This window comes from Echinops telfairi, unplaced genomic scaffold, assembly GCF_000313985.2.
Source record: "Echinops telfairi isolate 266 unplaced genomic scaffold, ASM31398v2 ScPeMD7_7425;HRSCAF=8463, whole genome shotgun sequence".
NCBI classification, from domain to species: Eukaryota; Metazoa; Chordata; class Mammalia; order Afrosoricida; family Tenrecidae; genus Echinops; species Echinops telfairi.
Window position 1 is genome coordinate 4,372,619 of NW_022111325.1, and position 25,355 is coordinate 4,397,973.

General features: G+C 41.8%; 1 protein-coding gene across 1 annotated transcript in view; it reads right to left on the reverse strand.

The window, feature by feature from the left end:
* Nucleotides 1-7,604: 7,604 nt before the first annotated feature.
* Nucleotides 7,605-25,355, reverse strand: part of LOC101649669 (Fc receptor-like protein 1) — a 22,660-nt gene continuing 4,909 nt past the window's right edge. Inside the window, exons 3-9 of the mRNA XM_045298363.1 lie at nucleotides 23,303-23,590; nucleotides 22,882-23,160; nucleotides 22,443-22,562; nucleotides 20,844-20,871; nucleotides 19,469-19,551; nucleotides 19,170-19,241; nucleotides 7,605-7,693 (exon numbers count right to left, since the gene is read on the reverse strand). Coding sequence (XP_045154298.1) covers nucleotides 7,605-7,693; nucleotides 19,170-19,241; nucleotides 19,469-19,551; nucleotides 20,844-20,871; nucleotides 22,443-22,562; nucleotides 22,882-23,160; nucleotides 23,303-23,590 — 959 coding nt within the window. The remainder of the gene's footprint in view (nucleotides 7,694-19,169; nucleotides 19,242-19,468; nucleotides 19,552-20,843; nucleotides 20,872-22,442; nucleotides 22,563-22,881; nucleotides 23,161-23,302; nucleotides 23,591-25,355) is intronic.

A 25,355-nucleotide genomic window follows, 5' to 3' on the forward strand; every position in this document is an offset into this window, starting at 1 on the left:
TTGTTACTTCCCTAATAAAGCTCATCACCATGAGCTGCAGGCGTGTGACCATTGGAACCAAAGACCAAACCCAGCGGAAAAGTAGAGAATGCCGAGGGGGTTGGTTGCTAGGTGCCTTTGAGTCAGTTCCAACCCATAGCAACCCTATGCACAAGGGAGGGACACACTGCATGGTCCTGCAGCATCCTCACCATTGTTCCCATGCCTGAGCCCATTGATGCAGCCACTATGTCAATCCATCTCATCCATGGTCTTTCTCTCTCTCTCCCTCTGCCTTTTTTTGTTTATTTTTTATTAATCGTTTTATTGGGAGCTCTTACAGATGTCATAGCATTCCATAATTCAAATGAACGGAGCATAATTGTATAATTGCTACTACAATAAGTTTCAAAACATTATCATTCTTCTTGAACTCTTTGATATCAGCTTCCCTTTGTCCCCTCTCTCCACATCTTCCCACCCCTGACCCTTGTTGTTTATTATTGTTATATAGTATTATTATGTATGTATATTTACAGCCATATTTACCCCATCCAATATATCCATTCACCTAAAATTCTGTTATTTGCTTCCCTTGAGTGAGGTTAGACAGTCATCATCACTGTCAGCTCCCTCTTCCCCTCTTCCCCCACTCTCTCTTCCCATGTCCTCAGGGAATCATTACTCCCATTGCTGTTTCTGAAGGGTCATCTGTCCTGGCATTTCTGAATTGAACGATCTTAATTATACAAATGAAGATAAGTAGGTCTAACAATATTAATGAGGTAAAACATAAGCTTTCATAGTAAGGGGAGGAAATATTAAAGAAGCAAAGAATAGTTATGTGATTCATCAGTGCTCTACTGCATACTGGATTTATCATCCCTTCTGTGCAGCCCTTCTGAGAGGGACTGTCCAATTATCGTACAGGTGGGTTTTGGGTCTCTGCCATATCACATCAACCTAGTTGCTTGTTTTTGAACTTCTAATACATCTTCCCACTGACACCTCATGATTACACAGGCTGGTGTGCTTCTTCCATGTGTGTGTTGTTGCTTCCCTGCTAGATGGCCACTTGTTTAACTACAAGTCTCTAAGACCCCAGACTCTATATCTTTTAATAGTCAGGCACCATCAGCTTTCTTCAGCACATTTGCTTATGCACCCACTTTGTTTTCAGTTATCATGTCAGGAAGGTGAGTATCATACAGTGAATGGCCTTTCTCTTTTTTGCCACCCCTCCACTTTACCAAACATGATGTCCATCTCCAGAGACTGGTCTCTCCTAAAAACATGTACAAAGCATTCAAGACAAAGTCTTGCCACCTGAGAACACCATGGCTTGGGTCAAGTGTAACTTAGTCCTCAAATAAGCATCCTTGCTATGCAATACTCTAAAGAAGTTTTGTGTAGCAGATTTGCCTAATGCAACTTATCTTTTGGACGCTTGACTGGTGCTTCTAGGAGCATTGTCTGTGGATCCAAGTAAAACAAAATCCTTGACTACTTCAACCTTTTCTCCATTTATCATGATGTTACCTATTGCTCTAGTGAAGATGTGGGTCTTCCTTACATTGAGTTGTAATCCATACCGAAGGCTACAATCCTTGATCTTCATCAGCAAATGCTTCGATTCCTCCTCATTTTCAGCAAGCAAGGTAGTGTCATCTGTAAACCACAGGCTGCTAATGAGTCTTCCTCCAATCCTGATGCCACACTCTTCTTCATGCAATTCAGCTTCTCGGAAGATTTGCTCAGCGTACAGACTGAACACATACAGTGAGAGGACATGACCCTCATGCACACCTTTCCTCGGTTTAAACCACACAGTGTTCACTTATTAGGTTCACACAATGACCTCTTGATCCATAGACAAGTTCCAAATGAGCACACTCAAGTGTTCTGGAACTCCCGTTTTTCTCAAGTTTATTCACTGCTTACTATGGGACGCACAGTTGAATGCCTTGGCACAGTCAATGAAACACAAGTCAACAGCTTTCTGATATTCTTTGCTTTGAGCCAAGATCCACCTGATATCCTTGGTTCCATGTCTTCTGACTCTGGCCTAAATGTCTGGCAGTTCCTTGTCAATGTGCAGCTGTAACCATTGTTGGATGACCTTAAATAAAATGTTACTTGTGTGCAATATCAATGATATTGTTCTATAGTTTGAGCATTCTATTGGGCCATCTTTCTTTTAAAAAAATCATTTTATTGGGAACTCATACAGCTCTTATCACAATCCATACATATATCCATTGTACATATGTTGCCATCATCATTTTCAAAACATTTTCTTTCTACTTGAGCCCTTGGTATCGGCTCATTTAAATTATCAAGGGTTCATGAGGGAGGGTGGGTGAGGTGTGGGGGAAATTCACTGATCCCAAGGGTCATCCTTCTTTGGAATGGGCACAAATAAGGATCTCTTCCAGTCAGCAGGCCAGGTATCTGTCTTCCAGATTCCCCGGCATAGACAAGGGAGTGGAAGCACTCCGTCATCTATGAGAGGGATAATTAAAGTCAAAAGTGCTAAAGGTTGGTGGATAGAAGAATGTCTGACCTACAATTTAAGATTCAGCTTTGGAGCACAGGGAAGACTATAGGGCCGGCTCCATCACAAGCCACAATGTCCCCTCACTAGCCCACAGCTCTGCAAGGGACAGCACTGAGGACACAGTATGAGAATGTTCCTGGTCTGACCCCCACACAGCGGGTCAAAATAATGCAGGAAGCACAACAGAGCAGCAAGGTGAGCAAAGCAACGAAGTCCCTGAGGAATCCCCAAAATAGACTTCAGACTCAGAGGGCAGGACTTGGCAGCTAATCAGACTCTATCAGATAATATACATAAGGGTCAGCAGACAGATCTGGAACTATTTATAGGTCTCCCCCCTTTTTTTCATATCTATCTATATAAGATAGGAAAGATAAACAATCCCAAGGAGAAAACAATGGGACTGACAATTTTGGGGGGACAGGGGAGAGGGGGTGGGGGAATAAAGGGAGTGGAGAGACAACAAATCCAGGGACAAGAGATCTAAAATCAATGGTGAGGAGGATGTAGAACACCTGGTGGGGTTTGATCAAGTGCAATGTAGCTGAGAGGAATTACGAAGAGCTGAATGAAGGTCTAAAATGATAGTGGAATAGGAGGAAAGTATAAGGAAATAGAGGGAAAAACTAGGAGGGAAAAGACATTTATAGAGGTATAAATATAGGCATGTATATATACAAATACATTAATATATAATGATAGGGATATAGGTCTGTGTTAGTCTGGGTAAACTAGGGAAGCAAATCCACAGAAACTCATATGCATAAGAGAGAGTTTTATGTAAAGGGTAAGTGTACATTAAGAAAGAATCCCAACCCAGTGCTGTCCAAGCCCATAAGTCAAACATTAGTCCATATGTCCAACACAATCTACAAAGTCCTCCTCAATCTCACAAAACACATGCAATGATGCCGACTGGAGAAGGAAAGCTGAATCAGTGAGCGTGCAAGCATCTCAGTGCTGGCAGGGTTCTCCACAAGGCTGCTCCAGCACCCAGGGCTGCATGGGGGTAGGTCCATGTGGCTTCTCCTCAGGGATATCTTGCAGGAAATGAGCCTTGTCAGCTGAAGCAGGGAAATGGCTAAGGCAGCTGCACCCTGCACCAGCAGAAAACAAGAGACACAAGAACTAGAAAGGTGAGGCTCACCGAGCCATTTATTTCTCCGCCCTTCAATTAATCCCACATGTGTTTATCAGCCAGGTTGCTACAATAAACCTTACCTATCTCAAGGTCTATGTACATATAGTTATATGTTAAGTATCAAGGTAGCAGATGGACATTCCTCCCTCAATGCAAGAACACTTTGTTCTAATAACCTGGAATTCTGTGGTGCTTACCTTCCCAACATGATCGCTGAAGTCAAAATGGGTGCATAAGCAAATGTGGCGAAGAAAGCTGATGGTACCCAGCAATAAGAAGATATAGTGTCCGGGGTCTTAAAGGCTTGAAGTTAAACAAGTGGCCATCTAGCAGGGAAGCAACAGAGCCCACATGTAAGAAGCACACCAGCCTGTATGATCACAAGGTGTTGATGACAGGATCGGGTATCAGGTCTCAGAAGACCTAAAACAAACAATCATATTGATGCTAACAAGGGGGGTTCAAGTGAAGACCCAAAGCCCATCTATAGACAATTGGACATCTCCTCACAGAAGGGTCACAAGTAAGGGATGAGTCAGCCAGCATGCAGTATAGCACTGATGAAACACACAGCATTCTTCTAGTTCTTTAATGCTTCCTCCTTCCCCTTATCATGACCCCAGTTCTACCTTACAAATCCGGCTAGACCAGAGCATATACACTGGTAAGGATAAGAGCTCTCGACACATGGAATCCAGGACAAGCGATACCATGAGGGTAGGGGAAGGTGGGGAGAGAAGAGGAAGGAAGGGGGAACCAATTGCAATGATCGATGTATAACCCTCCCACACCCCCGAAGGGGAACGACAAACAGAAGTGTGGGTGAAGGGCGACAGTGAACCGTGTTTGATATGAAAATAATATAATTATTATAGGGGGTAACGAGGGTGGGAGGGTGGGGAAGGGATGGAGGGTAAAAAGAGGAGTTGACACCAAAGGCTCAAGTAGAAAGAAAAACGTTTTGGAAATGATGATGGCAACATATGTACAAATGTGCTTGACACAATGGATATTAGATTGTTATAAGAACTGTAAGCTCCTGCAATAAATTGATTTATTTAATAAGAAAAAAAGAATCAGCCTTGGGCTGATGCTGATTCTCCTCTTCTCTCCTTGTCACAACATTGTGACACCAGTTTTAATATAGTTGCCGAAACACTTAATTGCTGATATGGGGATATTATATCCCGAAAACTACTGAAAAAACAAACCAAACTTGACCTATGGTTACCATGGGTGAAGGAGGAAGAGATTTTGCTTAGGGGCATTGAGCTTTTGTTAATGGTGGTGGAACAATTTGGGGTGGGATATCCATCATGGTTGTCCAACAAGAAAAGAAGAATCAATGGCACTAAATTAGACATATAGAGGTTGTTGACCTGGTGAAGATATTGTTGTGTATGCTTTTGCCAAAATTGGGGGGGAAATTGCATGATCTACTCTCCGATGAGTATGCGGGAAAATAAAATGTTCTAAAATTGATGTGGCAAAGATTGTGCAATTCTTGACATGGTTGAACTATTGAATTGTATGATATGTGGATGAAGTGCCAATAAAACTTTTAAAAAGCAACACTTAATTGTTTCTAGATGGGGCAGATATTAACTAAACGAGGAGAACTTTCTAAGGGGATAGGTTTGGACTACTCAGGTGCATGAACTTGTCAAACTATTGGAATTGTGCACATAAAATCTGTGCTTTTCGCTGTATGTAAATCATACCTCAATGAATAATTTATATAAAATCAATAATCAAAAGAATGAATACAAGGCAAAATGGATAAAAACTGAACACTGGAAAGTTTTAGAAGAACTACAAATGAGCCATTACAAATATTTATTCTCTTCTGCATTGTTGACAGAGGTGTTCATTGATACAATTTACTGAGGACAATTAAAGAATACTGAACAAAAACATCTATTGTCTATAAACTGTAGCCATCTCAGATTTGCAAGTATATTCTTCCAATTATCAAGAATGCATAAAGATATTTTAAGGTCATTTACTTTAGCATCGTTTTTATAATATTACAACTTGGGAAGCCACCTTCATGTCCATCCATGCTGGAAAGAATTAAAATACATGATAATTCTTTTATATACAGAACACTTTACAGTCTTTTAATATAGTACAATAGATATACAGACTTGAAAGTATTTTGTTATTTTTGTAAAAAGCTAATTTTTAAAATAACTATGTGTTTACTTATGTGTACATACTTAATAATACATGAACAACTTTTTGGTAAATTTTTAACAACGACTACTTTTGTGGTGTTAGATTATACTGATGACCTTAGCTTTTAACTTTCTATACTCATAAAGAGTTTACATTTGTAAGAGTGAATGGGTGATTGCTTTAAAGTTAAAATACAGACTCCAAACCATATTGCACGTTTTTTTAAGTTTATAAATGGAAGAAGAAAATATATATTCACAAAGCGTCTATAGATTGCAATGGATTCAGAATTCTGGATATGACAAAATGTATAGAGATTATTTCCCATAAATATCAGAGCAATTAGACTAACCTGGAAAAAATGCATTGACAATTAAGGATACCCACAATAACCCATTGTAACTATGTTTTAGTTCTAATTTGGTAACATGACCCCAAATGCACAGAATACCCTATTTTAGGTAGAAACAGATTTGCATAGGTGACAATGGGCTGCGAAAGATCCAAGTGTGAAAAACATAGATGTCATCTTAGGACTAAGGTGTGCCTGACCCAAGTCATGGTGTTTTCAATCTTCTTAAATGTGGGGTGTCTGCTTCTGTAAAGATGTACAGACTTGAGAATCCTATATAGGGTGGCTATGAATTAGAATCAACTTGATAACAGTGGGGTTTGGGTCATACACATGCAAAAGCTGTACAATGAATAAAGAAGACAATCGAAGAATTGATACCTTTGAATATTTTATGTTGAGGAAGAGCATTGAAAATACCATGGACTGCCAGAATGAACAAATTTGTCTTAGAAGAAGTACAGCCAGCATGTACCTCACTAGGATAGTGAGACTTCTCCGGACAGACTTTAACAGTAGGGAACCAGCTCCTGGAGAAAAGCATCATGCTTGATAAAGTAGAGGGTCAGCCAAAAAGAGGAGGGGCCTCAAGGAGATACAGTGACACAATGGCTGCAATAACTGGCTCAGACACAGTGGCTGTTATGGGAATGGTATAGGACTGGGTAGTGATTCTGTTGTGTGTAGAGTTGCTATGAGCTGAATCAAGACCCCTAACAACAACAGCATCGCAAATGGCACGGGTCTGGGCGCTCTGTGCAGAGAAAGTGTTTGGATAAAACTCTGGACATAGCTCTCTCTATGAAGCGGTTCTACAAAACCACAAACCCTGGTTTGGAGTACTTTAAGCTTCACTGATTCTCTGTGTAGACAGCCCAAACCCCCTTATCCCATTGTTTCCTCTTGTGAAGAATTAAGGACAGGGCAAGATATGACAAAATAGCAATTTATAAATTATCAAGGGCTCATGAGGGAGGGGGGATCAGGGAGGGAGGGGAAAAATGAGGACCTAATGGCGGGGGCTTAAGTGGAGAGGAAATGTTTTGAGAATGATGAGGGCAATGAATGTACAAACGCGCTTTACACAATTGATGTGTGTATGGATTGTGATGAGTTGTATCAGCCCCTAATAAAGTGATTTAAAAAAAAAGAATTAAGAGCACATTTCGTAGCCAGCAGAAAGGTCTTTCCCATTCCTGTGTCCAGATTGGTTCTCCCAGATGGTGTCTCCAAAGCCTTTACTGACTTCCCCTCATGGGAGAGGAGAGCACGGCTCATGGGGCAGAGTACCTGGGTGACATGTACCAGAAAGCTGGTTCGCTTGGGCTCTCTGAAGCATGTATTGGATATGAGGCTTGCAGTCACAGATTTTTTTTTAAACAGAATATTTCGTGGCTTTACATTGCATCTTCATAGTCCACATCTGCAGCGCCTGTCTTCTTAAGCTTAGAATAGATGGCGAAGGAGGCCTGGAAGCAATTTTCATCTATCAGATAGAGCAAAGAAGGCAATAGAACACATCTCCCACTGGCTCTCTCCCCCATTAGCCTGGATGCATATAATCATAGCACACCACACGGCATATACCTTAGAGACTCTTTGACCCAAGAACAGCATTTTCAAAAGCTCTGTAGCCCCCTGTGGGCCACAGAGGTGCCCCTGGTGAACTTCAAAGTGACACAAATATGCTAGGCCTCCATTCATTTTTATGGGCCATTGTCAGGCAGTTGCATAGACTGTCATTTATTAAGGGATGTCAGATTTCTGTATTTGTAAACTTCAGTCCATTTACTAACCACTTGAATTTGGTCTGGTTACAGATTGAATTTTGTCCCCCACAAAATATGTTGGCGTCCTAACCATGATACCAGTAGATGCAAATCCAAATAGGATTCTACTGGGAAATAGAGTTTAATTTAGTACATGACTGAGGCCGTATCAGTCAGTCTACACTGTGTCCTTACTCTGATCACTGTTTTATTCCTATAAAGAGCAGTTTAGCCACAAGTCAGATAGATGTCCCATGAACATCCTCAGGGTATTGAGGGTGCAGAAACCAAGATGAAGATCTCTCTCCCAAGCTGATAGAGAGCCTTCCCCTAAAGCTGGTGTCCTGAATCTAGGCTTGTAGCCCTCTGAGCTAGAATTTCTGTTCCTTAAAGTCACCCACTTATGCTATTTCTTTATATTTTTAAACCATTTTATTGGGAGCCCTTACAGATATCGTAACATTCCATCGCTCAACCACATCAAACAGTATTGTTCAGTTGCTACCACAATCAGTTTCAAAACATTTTCTTTCTTCCTGGACTCTTTGATATCAGCTCCCAGTTGTCCCCTCCCTTGCCCACCTTACCCCCCAGGAACACCAGGCAAGCAAGTTATGTCCTGAAACATCTGGTTGCCACACCACACTAGGCAAGAGTAGAAAGTAAGTACTGTTTTCATACACACAAAGTTGGAATTCTGAAATGTTCAGAAACCAGTTTTGTAGTATCAGGGTTGTTCAAGGTTTACAAAATCATTGATTTTTAATGACATAAATCACTGTTTGTATAATTTCCCTTCAATATTAATTTAATTTGCTGGGGATTGTTTGACTAGCCTCATATCACAGTGTTATGTATTGGTTCAACAGAATTTGGGAGAATAGATTTTGAAGTAAGTAGATTTTTAGACTAGATATCCACCACTCATCTGTCAGTCTGTCCCTGTGGTGGGTTCCCTGTTGCTGCGAAACTTAAAGCTGAGTTGCTGGTATTTCAAATAACACCAGGGTCACTCAGGGTGAACATGTTTGAGCAGAGCTTCCAGGCTAAGAACAAGTTAGGAAGAAGAATCCATTTCTGAAGGATCCGCCACTGAAGACCTTATGAGTAGCAGCAGAGCATTGCCAGGTATACCCCGGGAGATCCTCAGGTTGGAAGTCACTCAGAATAGGACTGTGGGTGACCTGTCCTCCTGAAGTCAAGTCTATCATAATGACATGGCTGGAGTAAAGGTTCAGGACCTTCATTTGCTACTGGGGCATAATTCAAACTGAGAAGAAATGCCTGCAGCATGCATTAATAATCAGAACTTGGCACATACAAAATATGAATCTAGGAAAACAGGAAGTGGTGAACATGAAATGGAATGCATAAAGATCAATATACTGGGCATTGTGAGCTGAGATGGACTGGTATTAGTCACTATGAATTAGACAATCCTGTGGCATATTATGCTGGGAAGACAAATTAAAGAGGGATTTTGCTACATTCATTGTTTAAAAGAGCATTTCAAGATCTATCTTGAAACACAAAATATAAGACTATAAAGACTGTACACCTACAAGAAATTCCAGTTAGTACAACTATTTTTCAAATCTATGCAACAAACATAAAAGCTAGACGTTAAAAAATTGAAGAACTCTGTAACTTCTTCACTCTGAAATTGATCAAGTGTGCATTCAAGATGCATTGATAATTGCTGGTGTTCGGAATATGGAAGTTGGAAACAAAAAAGAAGGATCAGTAGTTGGAAAATTGAAGAGTGGAGATTGAACCAAAACTGGAAATGGCATGACAAATTTTGCAAGACCAATGGCTTCATCATTGTAAATATCTTTTTTCAACAACACAAACAGCAACTATGTAGGTGAACTTTGCCAGATTGAATGCATAAGAATAAAATTAACTACTTCTGTGGGAAGATGAAGAAGCAGTTCAATATCATTCACCAAAATAAAACCAGAAACCAACTATGGAACAGACCATCAGCTGTTCATGTGTAAATTCATGAATTTTATGATATTGGATTATGTGCCAATGAAAGCTAAAAAAGAGAGAGCTATAGATACTTAAAAAGAAAAGAATCATCTAACCTTGTGCAAGTTACATAATCTGGTGTCGTTTAAGAGTGTAGGGGTGGAGTCTAGCCTATCAATTAGAATATAGCCAATGAGGCCTCTGTGTGGGCATGGCCTTCTCCTGAGGATTCTGGGAACTCCTATATTTCCTCCCTGGAGGTGGGAGACACACACACTCTCTCTGCTCACTCCCTCAGAGATTACTGACAAGACACATGGCGCTACACCCTGGGAGCTGGAGAAACCACATGGACCTACCTTGTTGCAACCAGACCTCCGGAGCCACATAGACCCCTGCCAGCGCTGAGATGCTTACAATGCCACTGGATCCCAAGACGTTGTACTCACTGGCCTGTGATCCTCCTGCATTCGGCATCATTGCATGTATTTTGTGAGTCTGAAGAGGACTTTATAGATTGGTATCGGACATATGGACTTATGGACTTGATCTGGACTGGTCTGGGATGTTTTCTCAATATTCAATTGCTCTTGTATATAAAGCTCTTTCTCATACACATATGAGTGTCTATGAATTTGTTTCTCTAGTCTACCCAGACTCACACAAGCCTGTAGCTGGACACCTTGTAGATCATACTCATCAGCCTGTTGAACTGTTCCTTTTTAGAAACATAAATACTACCCCACAAATTTTCATATATCCTGATTTTTAATTGCTGTGGCTTGCAGAATTAAAGCAGTTCAATTTAAAGGAAGGGAGGGAGGGAGGGAGGGAGGGAGGAAAAGAAAGAAACCCAAAGAGACACAAATGGGAGACTATCCTATGTTCATGAATAGGAAGACTCAATATTGTGAAAATGTCAACACTACGCAAAGCAACCTCTAATACAATGCAATTCCAATCCAATCCAAATCCTAACTTCAATCTTTAAAGAAATGGGAAAATTAATTACCAGTCTCATCTGGAGAGGAAAGAGACCTAGGATAAACAAAGAACTCCTTAAAAAGAATAAAGTAGGAGGTGTCACGCTACCTGACCTCAAAGCCTATTACATGGCCACAGTAGTGAAAACAGCCTGGTAGTGATACAATGGTAGGTGCACAGACCAATGGAACAGAATAGAAAACCCAGAAATAAATGCACCCACCTAGACACAACTGTTCCTCTACAAAGGGTCAAATATTGCTGAATGGAAAAGAGACAGTCCGCTCAGCAAATAGTGCTGGCAAAATTGGATCTCCATATTACAACAACAAAAAGAAGAAACAGGACCCATACCTCCTCCCATGCACAAAGATGAACTCAAGATGATCGAAGACCTAAATGTAAATCCCAGAGCTATATATATCATCACTGAGAAAATAGGGACAAATCTAAGGGCCCTATTGCAGAACATACACATACTATCACTATAACGAAGAAAATAATATGGAGAAGGATGAATAGATGAGTGGAACCTACCAAAACTAAGACACTTCTATCAAAGACTTCATCAACAAGGTAAAGAGTCCATGGACTGGGAAAACAAATCTTTAGCAATCACAAAATGGACAAAGAACTAGTGTCTAAAATCTATACAATACCAGAAGACCTCAATAAGAAAAAAAGATGATAATCCAATGTAAAAGTCAGCAAAAGACATGAAGGGACAGTTCACCAAAAGTGACATTCAAATGGCTAACAAGCACATAAAAAAATTCATATTGTCACTAGCCATCTGGAAGATTCAAATCAAAACAATCATGAGATACCACCTTACACCGACAACGACAGCCCGATTCAGGAAACAACAAATGCTGGAGAGGGTGTGGAGAACTTAGAAGTCTCATATGCCATTGGTGGACCTATAAACAGACACAGCCATTGTGGGAAGCGACATGGTGTACCTAAAACAACTGGGGATGCAACTCCCATGTGATTCTGTAGTGCTCTGCTGTATATGTACCCTGAAGAATAGGAGACATGACACAAACAGACATATACAGCCCCGTGTTCATTGCAGCACCGTTAACAATAGCAAAACATAGGAAACAGCCCCCCAAACCCATCAGTAGAATGATGGCTAAAGAAACTTTGGTATAAGCCCAATATGGAGTCTTATGCATGGTTAAAAAATACTGATAGAACTATAAAACACCTCACAATATAGATGAACCTGGAGAACATTATGCTGAGCCAAGTTAGTCAATCACAAAAGGAACAATATTATATGAAACTATTGCTATAAAGATAGACACCAAGACAAAGACAGACATCTGTTCTCAGGTCACGCAATCATTTATTCTGGACTTCCAAGCAAGGTGGCGATGTGGCTGACTAATGGTTACAGCACATTGATCGCTCCCTTATTTGTACATCTTATAAACCACATCTTCAGGGAAGGCCTTGCCTCAGCCGGTGTCAGGTTGTGTTTTTTGTTTTTTAAGGGAGAAGAGGGACAGGACCCAATAGCTCCTGCCATATAGCATTGTCCCATGGTCACCCCAAATTAGTAGACACTCCTATAGTGGTAATCAGTGAATTTCAATGAGAATTCATAACCAGAGTTGGGAGAGGGTATGTCTGTCTCTGCGAAGATGATTTAGGTTCTAGTGGTGGATAAATCAGAGTGGCAGCCTGCCCTTGGGGAAAATACTAACATTTTAAAGGAACATAACATTACTTATGCCGACTCCCAGTGGGAGAATATTCCAAGTATTTTCTTGCTAATTATGCATTTTTGACCCAGTTTCTTTTTCACCTTTGGTAAACCTGGCTGCATGCTAAAGATGACCTGCATTTTAGATCTTTTATTTTTGAGGTTTACAGCATTCTTCATAGATCACATCAGAAATATGTCATTTACAAACCCCACTAAGGGGCTCACACTTGACCTTTAACACCTGTTTCAAATGAAAGGAACTGGAATGCTCCTTTTGGCTTAAAGCTGAAGCACTCTACTGGGAGAAGAAGCCGATGGCCGCTATCCCAAGGCCCTGGATTTGAAAGTCAGAGGACTTTGGTTCAAATATCTTGCTTTTGTGGTTGTCTAGTTGTTAGCAACTTAAAACTACCACATGCTCGCTATGTGCATATTTCCTTTGCTTCTTGTGAGTCCTGCAGACATAATTTGGCCTTAGTAAATGCGTGTGATTGAAAATTTTGCCTTGTGTAACCCTCATTGCTTTCTTTTTTTTTTAAACTTTTTTTTTCTTCAAAAAAGTGGGGGCTCTTACAGCTCTTATCACAATCCATACATCCATCCATTGTGTCAAACACAACTGTACATACATGGTTATCATCTTTTGCAAAACATTTTCTTTCTACTTGAGCCTCTGGCCTCAGCTCCTCATTTTCCCCCTCCCTTCTCCACCCTCCCCCATGTCCCCTTGATAATTTATAAATTATTCTTTCGATTTGTTTTTCACATTTTACACTGACTGCTGTCTCCTTTCACCCACTTTTCTGCTGTCCATCCCCCTGGGAGGGGGACCATACATCAATCATTGTGATCGGTGCCCCCTTCCTCCCTCCCCACTATCCTTACCCTCCTTGTATCGCTGCTCCCCTTATTGGTTCTGAGGGGTTTATCTGTTCTGGATGTCCTGTGTTGCAAGCTCTTACCTGTACCAGTACACGTGTTCTGGTCTAGGCAGATTTATAAGATAGAATTGGGGTCATGATAGTGGGGGTGGGGGGAGGAAGCATTAAAGAACTACTGAAAGGTTGTGTGTTTCGTCGGTGCTATACTGCACCCTGACTGGCTCATTGCTTCTTTGTGACCCTTCTGACGGGGTGTCCAATTGACCACTGGACACCCTCATTGCTTTTTTAAACAGTGTTTAGTTACTTAAACTTTTAATTTGTATTAAGTGAATATCCCATATATTTTAGTTTTTAAAACTTCCCCATAGATGTATATTTTCCTTTTCTGAATAGTACTTTAAAATCTATATCATTGGCTAGAATAATGATTCTATTATTAGAATTATCAAAGGTCTCAAAGAGGTTGCTTATATTGTTTCTCAATGAACTGATAATGCCACCTCTAAAGTGGACCAGGAATACATATAAACTTTAGATATGCGAGTGGATTTTGAGCTTGCATTTAATCATAAGCCATAATCTAGGAGCAACTAGTTCTTACAATGTGGCTCCGCTTAATGTCTGCACTCATGAAGTGATCACTGAAGATATGGGTGCGGTCACAAAGTCTGGTGAAGAGATCAGATGATTTTCAGCCATCAGAAAGAATAGCATCCGGGTTCTTAAGGGCTTGTCTTACAACAAGCAACCATATAAGTGAGGTGTCAGCTAAGTCCACATCAAAGAAGCACAGTAGCATGTGTGATCCAAGGATTGTAAATATAAAATCCAAATGTGGAAGAAGGAATGGTCTTAGAGCTTAAATTCTGATCACCCAGTTTGCAGAAGGCTATGAATTAGAATGAAAATCCAAAATCCATTGTCAGAGCTTCCACATAGTTTAAACCTCCATTGAACTCCCTCAGACAGTTGATCAGCATTGTGAATAGTGTTGCCCTCAGAGAGAAAGTGGATTAATGCAGATATAGTTAAATTAACATTTAACATATAATCATTTTTTTCCCTTCTGACTCATTTTTAACTTGCTTCAGTTTCTATTATATTCTTTTTTTTTTCTTGGATTGGGATTTTTCTGTTTTATTTTGTTGTGGTTGGAGTTTTTTGTATGTTTTTCTAATCTAGGATAGGTTATCATAGAGTAAGTAACGAGATTAATAATTCCTAAGGATTATTGCAGGGGAAGTTGGGGGCAGTGGAGTACAAGAATAGAAAAAATGTCCTAAAATTGATTGTGTTTTTTGCACAACTTTAAAAAATATAGTTAAATCATTGAATTGTAACATGAGTGGATTATTTGGCAATTAAATTGTTAATAAATAAAATCTGGGGAAGAAAAAAAGATAAAACAAGTTCAAGAGAGTGAAAACACTGCCTTGAGTACACGTAACCTGAATTCAGAGAACATATCAAGTACAAATTTGACACACTGGACACAAATGATCTAACACCAGAGTAATTATCGAATGACATCAAGAACACCATACACAAAGAAAGCATAAGGTCATTCAAAATACATGAATGAAAGAAAAGGCTAAAACGATGTTGGGAAATGTATCTTGACTGTGGAGTAGATAATGAGAATGGGAGAAATGATGAGGTAAAAGAGCTGAACAGAAAATTTGAAACCAGTATAAGGAGACAAAGAAAAGCATTGTAATGAAATGTGCAAAGAACTGGGTTCCAAAGCCACAAGGTAAGAGCATGTTCAGCTTACGTCAAGTTGAAAGTCTTGAAGATAAATTCAGTTCTTGAGCTGCAATACTGAAGGATTTTGTGGGTAAAATATTGAAGATGTGGGAAGCATCAAAAGAAGATGAAAGGGGTTTAAGTTTTTCAGGAAAGATGGAAGAGACAACGATAGTTACAGTTGATGGACTCTTGTGAATATCTTCAGGTGCCTTCTGAAAGGAGAGGGGAGGATGCCCTGGCGTCATCATCTTCAATTCCACCATCCGTCTCTGCTCCCTTACCCTCAGTGCCAGATAGTATTATTAATCTTCCCCTCCCTCAATGTCTTACATCACATCCCAGGAGGTGACATACATTCTGCCCTGGTTTCAAGTTGGTGAGGCCCCCACTATGAACATTTCCTACATGACTTTGTAGCTAAGGCAATGCCAGGGGAAAATACAGCCACTCCTAGAGGGTTTGGAGCAGCTTAGTGTGTCTGGGGCAAAGCAGCCATCTTGTATTTTTTGAGCGCCAGCTACAACTTTGGGGTCAGTGGTTTTGAGGGCTGAGGAACAGCACAATCACCCTGTCAGGCAGGTGAAGGTCAGTGAACCAGACTTCATGGCAAACTTTTTCCAGGCAGTGACTGCTGCAGTTGATAAGGACTAATCAATATTGAAATCAGAGAAGATAAGCACAGCTGCAGCTGATACAATTTTATAGCAAGGCCTCCATTCAATGGTGCCACTCCAGGGTCTGGAGATGGCGGATTAACCGAGGTGGTAGTAATCTGCTCAACTGACTAAAACCCACTGACAGCACAAGTGTGGTCATTGGAAGAGTAGCACCTCAATTAATATAAATTCCTAGTATCAATGTTTGCCATCTAAGCAAATCTAAATCAGCAGTTGTCCTCCTAGCTAGTTCTTGCCAAGAGATATCAAGTTCCTAAGAATCCGATGGAGTATTTTACAACTATAATTAAAAGAAGCCAAAATATCCCAACTCAAGTTTGGCCAACTTCTGGACCATAAGAATTATAAAATTGCACCCTCCTTGGATAACTAACTATGTGACACCCCGGCCATTAGCTTTCCAAGTGGTGATTGTTTTTAATTATGAAAAATGAGGATAGAAAGGTAATTACTCTTTCCTTCATTGAATCCAAAGACCAATGAATTTTCCCCCCAGAGCATATATGATATCTGTGGAGCTATTGGCAGACAATTATCCTGTGACTTTGCCCTGCCACAATAGAAAAACAAGTGACCTTCTTTTGAGTTTGTTTCTTTATAAACCATAATAAAGAACAAATTTTCAGAAAAAATGAAGGTGCTAGGACCATTCCAAGAGGTAGCACCTGAAGGGGACTGGAGGAGAAGTCTGCACTGCGCTGAGGCATGAGTGCAAAACGAGACTCTAGAATTAATGAGACCCCAATGGAAATGTTTCCAAACCTGAGGCAGCTGTGGCAGCACTGATGAGCTTAAGCTGGGAACTTGGCAAGACAGCTACCTGGCCAACTGACTAGAAGAGATCCATATTTCTGTCCATTGCAAAGAAAGGTGGCCCCACAGCATGTGGAAACTATCAAATAATAGCATTAATTTTCCATTCAAATAAAATTTTGTTGAAGATATTTCAAAAAATATTGCAGCAGGACATTGACAGCTGTTTGAAATTCGTGCCAAAGTCAGAAGAGGGTGTGGGATGGATAGATCATCGCTGACTCAGATGGACCGTGGCTGGAAGCAGAAAACGCCAGAAAGACATTTACTTGTGTTTTATTGGCTACCCAATGGCAAGGAACTGTGTGGATCATGGCAAACTATGGATAGCCTTGATAAGAATGGAAATTCCAGAACACGTAAGTGTGCGGAACCTGTATGTACATCGACCAAGAGGCAGAATAAGGGAATATTTCATAGTTTAAAGTCAGGAAAAGTGTCTGTCAGAATTGTATACTGTCATCGAAACTATTTAATCTGTATTCTGAGCAACTCATCTGAGAACCTGGACTATAGGAATAGGAATATGGCATCAACATCAGAGGAAAGTTTTTTGACAACTGTTGATAAGCAGATGCCGCAACCTTGTCTGCGAAAAGAGGGAAAGATTGAAGTACTCGCTGCTGATGACTAGGGGCTGCAGCCTTCAATATGGATCGCAACTCAACATAAAGGAAAAAAAAATCCTCACAATTTGACCAATCGATAACATGATAAATAAAGGAAAGATTGAAAATGTCAGGGATTTTATTTTATTTGGATTCGCAATGAGCACTTAGAGGGCCATCAGCGAGGAAATCAAATGACATATTTCACTGGGTGAATCTGTTGTACTAAACCTCTTGAAAGGTGTTAAAGAGTAATGCTATGACCGAGGCCTAAGGTTCGCCTGACCTAAACCACAGGGTTTTCCATGACCTCATAAGCATGCGGGCGCTTGACATAAAATAAGGAAGACCCGAGAAGAATTGATGTCTTTGAATGATGGTGTTGGCAAAGAATATTGAAAGTACCATGGACTGCCAGAAAAACAAACAAATCACCAGCAGACGCTCTTTGAAAGCGAGGCTGGTGGGATGTACTCTCACATCCTTTGGACATGTGTCAGGAGAGATTAGTCCCTGGAAAAGGACGTCGTGCTTGGTCAAGTAATGGGTCCGCAGGAAAGAGAAAGACTGTCAATGGGTGTGTTGACACAGTGTCTGCAACCATGGGCTCAAATATGGGAATAATTGTGAGGATGGCCCTGAACCAGGCAGTATGTCTTTCTGGGGTTCATATGGATCATAACCAACCTGATGTCACCTAACAGCAAGGTAAGACTGATATCTACGGGGCTCAAATGCACCAGCTGCTGTGCAGGATGAAGATCAGACTATGTCACCCAGAAAGATTTAAAGTCTCTGAACCCCTATATGGGGTAGCTATGAGTTAGTGGCTTAGTGGATTATGGACTGGACTGCTACCTCCGAGATCACCGACTCAAACTCACCGCCCGCTCCATGGACAAGACGAGGCAGTCTGCTCCTGTAAAGAGTTATAGCCTTGGAAACCCTAGGGAGCAGCCCCCAGACAAAGGAGCGCAGCATCCTGGAGAAAAGAACTGCCCGGATGTTAACTCACCTTATCCTCAGTCCGCGTCCTCGAGGTTCCTAAAGTGAAGGAAAGGTAACTGCTGTAAGACTCCACTTATGTTTAAAGTCCTGGTCTAAAGTGGAGTCTAATATAGGCTTCTCCCTCGCCTATGTTTCCCATGGATGGATTTTCATTCATATCTTCTGTCTATTACAAATATGATTTTCTTTCTGCACAAAGGAATAGTGAAAGTCTTTCAGATATGAGAGATCTTCATGCAATTTAAAAGTGCTGAATCCACCATGTTGGTGGGGGTGGGGGGGTCAACAAGAAAATAATTAGGGGCCATAGGCTCCCTTGGGAGGATGTGGGGCTACTTAAAGAAGGCAGACAGAAGCCACCATTCAGATGCTGTCCTATGACATTAACTTCGGGACTAGCAGCTACTACAGGCCACTGCCAGACCAAAGATCAGTTTTCAGATAAGAACAGTAAGGCTATTTCGGAGGGGGGGGGGGATCACTGCCATTGAGTTGATTCAGAGTCACAGTGGCCCGATAGGACAGAGAATAAATGCCCCCTGTGAGTTTTCAAGACTGTAACTCTATGAGAATAGAAAGTCCCATCTTTCTCACTCTGAGAAACTGGTGCTTTTGAACTGCTGACCTTGGGTAAGCAGCCCAACACAGAACCACTACACCACCAGGGCTTTCAGCTCCAAAAGCAGAAGCAATGGCTCTGCTATGAGTAACCCTTAATTCTCCTCTTGATTCCAGAAAGGCAAATATCAGATATAAATTCACTCCTCGCGTCTCACCTGCTGCTGGTTCCCTTTCCTGTTGTAAAGAGTTCACCAGTGAATAAACATCATTCTTTCTTGCAGAGTTTACTGAAAGGGAACAAAAGAATCATCATGACACAGTCCTTCCTTCATGTCCTTCATCTTACTCCAGACCCCTCCACCCATCGCAGTTTGAAGACAGATGAGTCATTTACGAAGATTTGCAGAGGTGACCAGAGGACAACGGAGACAGATTATGCTAGCAGTTGTCACCCCGCAACCCTTTCCCCAGCTCATTCTACACATTTGTGCCCAAGGCATTTGGGAACCCTTACCATTCTCATAGACAGGCTGCAGCGGCAGTGACGAGGGCGAGTTCAGATAGGTAGACTCTTGGGATACAGGATTCGGGGGGCTCCTGAAAACATAGAAACACTTGTTTTTATTTGGGAAAAAGTGTAACATTGAAGGAGAGAAACCTACTAAAAAGTGCCTTGAGTAGAACAACATCAATTCGTGGGCAAATTGGCATCTGGATGACACAGCTGGATGGGGAAAGTCACCATCCGGTATGGCTCATGGGAAACTGCTTCTTGTTATTGTTAGCTGCTTCACGTTAGCTCTGAGTCATGGTGCCCTTGCAACATAAAACATTGTCCAGTCTGGTACAGTATTCATGGTCATTAATGTGCTTGGGTTCATAGTTGTGGCTATTGTGTCAATCTCCCCCCTGGAGCCTTTCCTTCATTGTCACTTGCCTTCTATTTTACCTCTACCCGAAAATACTTTAAAATGCTCAAGATTGTTTCCTATATTCATGCCTCTCAGCACTTAACAGAATGATTCCCAGATCTTCTAATTGAATGAAGGTATGATTCTGGTCCAAAGCCTTGTAACATTCCTATTTTACATACATGGTGTGGTAGTTACGTAACCTGGTGTAAATTTGGGACTTGATAGGATTAAGAGTCAAGGGGTGGAGTGTAGGCTCTCAATCGGATCATAGTCAATGAGGCCTCTTGTGGGCATGGCCTTCTCCTGAGAATTCTGGGAATTCCTGGATTTCCTCCTTGGAGGTGGGAGACAGACTCTCTCTCTCTCTCTCCTACAGCTCACTCCATTGGAGACTCTACTGACAAGACACATGGCACTACACTGATAGACCCAGTGCCCTGGGAACTGTAGAAGCCACATGGAGACCCCTGCCAGCACTGAGATGCTTACAACGCCACTGGATCCAAAACTTTCTACCCATTAGCCCGTGATCGTCCTGCATTCAGCATCACTGTATGTGTTTCGTGAGTCTGAAGAGGGCTTTATAGATTGGTATCAGACATATGGGATAATATCAGACTTATGAGCTTGAACTGGCCTGGGTTGGGATGCTTTCTTAATGTACAATTATCCTTTATATAAAACTATCTCTTATACATATGACTTTCTATGGATTTGTTTCTCTAGTCTACCCAGACTAACACACGTGGTGATGGAGATAAATGAAGAAGAGAGATGAAAGAATTATAATTAATCATTTGATATAATCCATCTAACACCGTGGAAAGTTATCAGTGGGAGAACTTTGGAGTGACAGTGTTAGATATAATAAGATATGATAAGTTCATGACAGTGAACAATTTAATTTTTTTAATTCAAAATTTTTAACATTGGTTTCCTGCATTATTGGCATACACAGAAAAAGTAGAGGCTCACCTGAGTGGCTCCCTTGCTGATAGTCTTCCTGCAAGTCAAACAAAGAAATACATATGGTAATGGAGGGAACCTTCTCAGTGTTTTGTGACTAGGCATAATATGCCTAGTGTCAGAGACTCACCTGTGACTGGCTCCTCAGTGAGAACCTAAGGGACAGCCTCGTGATTATTAGGCAGAGATTTCATTTCACAGATGAAGAAACTTGGGCACCCAATCATTAAATAGATGGAAGCTCACAAAACTCATTTGTACGAGAGTTAAGAGTTTTAACCTACGCCTCCGAACCATCCAGCCTATTGTAATGTTTTTTTCCCCCTTTTTGCAACCCTGCCATCTAATCTTATCACGATAAAAATACTTGGATGTAGGTGCCAAACCCAAATGAAACTCCACTGTCATTGGGTTGATTCCAACACATAATGACCCTATAAAACAGGGTAGAACTCTCCCTGTGGATGTCCAAGACTGCCACTCTGATGTAATTGGAAAGCCTCATCTTTCTCCCGCAGAGTGGTGGGAGGGGGGCTTCAAACTGGAGACCTTTTTGGTTAGTAGCCCAACTCATAAACTTTCAGATGGAGCAAAGTGCCCGAAGGTGCCAGAACACTTGACATTTAAATATAAATCTCATATTGTCCTCTCAGCCAATTTTCAACTTGCTTTGAGGTGAACAGGAGACCAAGGCTAAACATGCAAATAAATATGTGGTTACCAATTGCAATAGAGCATGCCACTAAACTTTCGGTCTCTGGTGAAAAAAGAATAAAAATGAGCAAGTGTAGGCTTATTGGCCAATGGAAGCCCTTTGAAGAGATAGCATCTCAGCTGAGAAGTTAGAAAGAAGCAGCACTAAGTAAAATGTGTGGAGGTGGAGATATGTGTGTCAGGGAAGAGGGAAGCATGACTAAGAAATGATGCATTGACTAGAAAGAGGAGATGGTTAGTATAGCTGGAGCTCTTAACTAAGAATACTTCTCTTCGGTGATTGTTGCTAGTTACCGTTGACTTGGTTCCAACTCATACTGACCCCATGTGTGTACAATTGCACTCCCGAGGTTATTCAATGGCTCTGTTATCGCTCAGAAGTAGATCCCCGGGCCTGATGAACCCATAATCCAACCTTTGATCCATAATCCACTTTTGGACCCATAATCCAAACTTTGACCCATAATCCACTTCTGAACCCATAATCCAACCTTTGACCCATAATCCACTTCTGAACCCATAATCTAACCTTTGACCCATAATCCACTTCTGAACCCATAATCTAACCTTTCAGTTAGTAGTCCAGAAGTGAACAAGACTGCCCATTTCTCTTCTAAGAACTAATTATTTTTTAAATTTTCTGTATAAAATACACAATCACAGAATCACAAGTGATCAGTTGAACCTTAACTGATAACACACAAGAGCTAGGGAATCCTCTGAAAATGTTCACCGATGTTATTCTGACTTACTGGGTGGGTGGGTGTGAGCTGGCCTATAGGCAGGGTGGTTAGCAGTAGACAGTCACCCTGTGTGAGCTGCACATTGCAGATCCAGTCTGTCAGTGGAAGCAAATGCTGCGGTAACAGATTCCCAGTGTCTACAGATACTAACCTAGGTTTTTTCTCTTGATCCAGGAGCGAAATAGTAGGATTACGATGGTGGCGCCAAGGATGCTGATCAGCCCGACAATGACTCCTGAAGTCAGAAGTTCCCTTCTGTTCTCCATCGGCACTGAGAGGGGGGACTGGGCAGAACCTTGGGAGTTTGGAGAGCAGAGCTACTGAGTAAGGATTGCAGCCAAAGTCTGCCCTTCCTAGAAGATAGCCACCGATTTACCTAGAGAGGTTTAATAAGCCATGTTGATCAAAGGAGAAGAGAAGCAGCCAGCATTCTGGTCCTCCATACCCTCCAGATGTATTGCCCGGAACAGCATTTACAGAAACCCGTCTTTGCTAGTACCCCACCAGCAGCACGGTGGCAGCACCAGCAACACGTTGCCAGGAAGTCGGTAAAGACATGGACCAAGACAGTTCTACAACCTGAGATATACCTGTGATGTTGAGAGGCACATCCTCGCTATGCTGGGCCCCCAGGCCATTGTCAGCCTCACAAGAGTAATTTCCAGAATGGTCTATGGTCAGAGAGAGGTTGAAGGATGCTCCTCTTCCAGAAGAGGCCCAGCTGCTTCCTAAGGTGGCATTCTTGTGATAAAACTGGTACTGGATTGGAGGAGAGCCTCTTTGGACTTCACAATAAAGCTCTACCATGTCCCCCACCACAGCCTGAGCCCCAGTGGTCCTGAGGGTGAGCACTGGGAGAGACACTGGAACTGAAAAGAGAAAGATGGCTGTCAGGGGGCTCTCTTATATAGGACAGACATGTAACCCCATTTGAACTTCCTCAGGGTGCCCCAGGGGGACATGTGGCCCAGCCAGAGACTTGCTGGTTGAGATAAGAGTAATGGAACTTACTTCTGACCGTGATGCTCACCAGCCCACTGACTTTGTGGCCATAGCCATTTCCAGCTGCACAGTAATAGTGCTCAGCATCACTCTCCCTCGCCGGAAAGATCTCAAACTCTGCCGTTAGGGAACGCTGGGCCTTTGTGCCCAGTTGTAAACCCATGGCCCCTTTGTACCAGAGGAAGGTGATGTGCCCTGTGCCTCTGGCAACCGAGCAGACAAGGATCAGCTTCTTTCCTTCTGTCACCTGTCCCCCTGGCGGCTGTGTTTCCAAGGTCACATCAGAGACAGGGACCCCTGCATGAACAGAAGATGACACAGGAGGGTTCGTGAATAGTAAGGATTTCAGGGGAAAGGTGGAGGTGTGCCAGTGCTGAAAGTAAAGGCCTCAGGTAAAGGCAGAGATTTAGGTAGTTGGAGGGTAAAGAAGGTGTATGTGATGGAGGAAATGTCTGCTGATGGTAGTGATGTCTGAGAGACACCATCATATTACCCTGGAGGATGTAGCATCTTCACCTCCCTTCTGGGTCAGTGTGACTCCAAGCTAGAGAGGCCTAAATACATCTCAAGGGCAACTCCTTCCCCCACAAGAGCAGAACACAGCAAACAGGGGGGACCAGCTCAGAGAGGACCTACATTTTCCATGCACAGTAGTGTAGTGCAAAAATCCTGGTTTCAAATCAATCTGTGTTTGACTGTTGATTCCAATTCCTACTTGCTGTGTGATCTTGATGACCTCACTTAACTTCTGTCAATTTCTTATCTGCAAAATGGAGCTAATCATAATAGTCATCTCCTACCGTTCTGAGGATTCCATTCAATAACATATATGAGGGCAAGGACTGCTACACATGGTTGAAGATTCATCATTTAGTGGGGAGGGCGTGGTTCTGGTCCAGTTTCACCAGTGTTGAGTTTGGAGCAAATTTAGGAAATTCTATCCTTTGGAAGTAGTAGGCTTTGCTTTATGGCACAATGGGTAAGCCTTTATCTGGGAATGGGAGAGAGTATTAGGAGTCTCTGCCCTGCAATGGAATGACATGATTCAAAATCATGAACATTCTCTTGTCTATTTGTCTTTCAAAATCAAGCCATTTTCCATAACTTCATCCATAAAGCCTCTTACTACTCAGTCAATTTTCTCCCTCCCCTGTACCTTCTACTAAAAAGTCAACCATATACAATATTAAAAAAAAAAAAAATCAAACTCACAGCCATGGAATCAATGCCGACTCATAGAAACCATGCTGGGGGTTTCTGAGACTCTAACTGTTTATGGGAGTAGAAAGTCCAATCTTTGTCCCACGGAGCTTGTGGTTTTGAATTAATTGCAGCCATGTGGATCGCAGCCTACCATGTAACCACGCCACCACCAAGGCTCTGCATACAATATAGCACCACATACGGTATTCAGGGCGCTGGTTGAACATCAGCTTCTTGTAGTCGGGGGGCCGTGTAGGTATATTAGGCAACAACTTCCCCACACACCCTCCAACCCTCCCGCATAGTGAAGCTGTGAAGACACACAATGTTTCCGAAGGAATCTTGCATGCCTGAAGAACAACAGGATAAAGGAACATCTCTTAAGGATCCAATTATGGATATATATATAAGGGGGCATACAGGTGCCCCTGTATATATGCATATATATATTCCTTTAAGATATTTCATCCACAAGTATAGGGTAATGTGTTATGATAATGGGCCTGTATCAGCATAGAGTATGTTCTAAGCCTAATCATTTCTGAGAGAGGTAAAGAACATCTTAGACATAGAGACAAGTAAGCACTCACAAGAAGGCAGATGCCCTGTATTCATCACTCAAAGACTGAGGAATTCTGAAAGAGAGCAAAATCCTGTCCCAGGCACATTCTGAATGTGACCTTTCTAGCCTCCTGAACTGTAAGAAAATTCATTTGTTTTCTAAAGCTATGACCATATTGGAGGGGGGCGGGGTGGTATCATAGCAGCACTAGGAAACTAAGACAGATCTGATGTAGGATCAGGTACGTCTCTGAACAGGCTCCCCTCCTGGCAGCGCAGAATACAGCAGGGGGGAGTG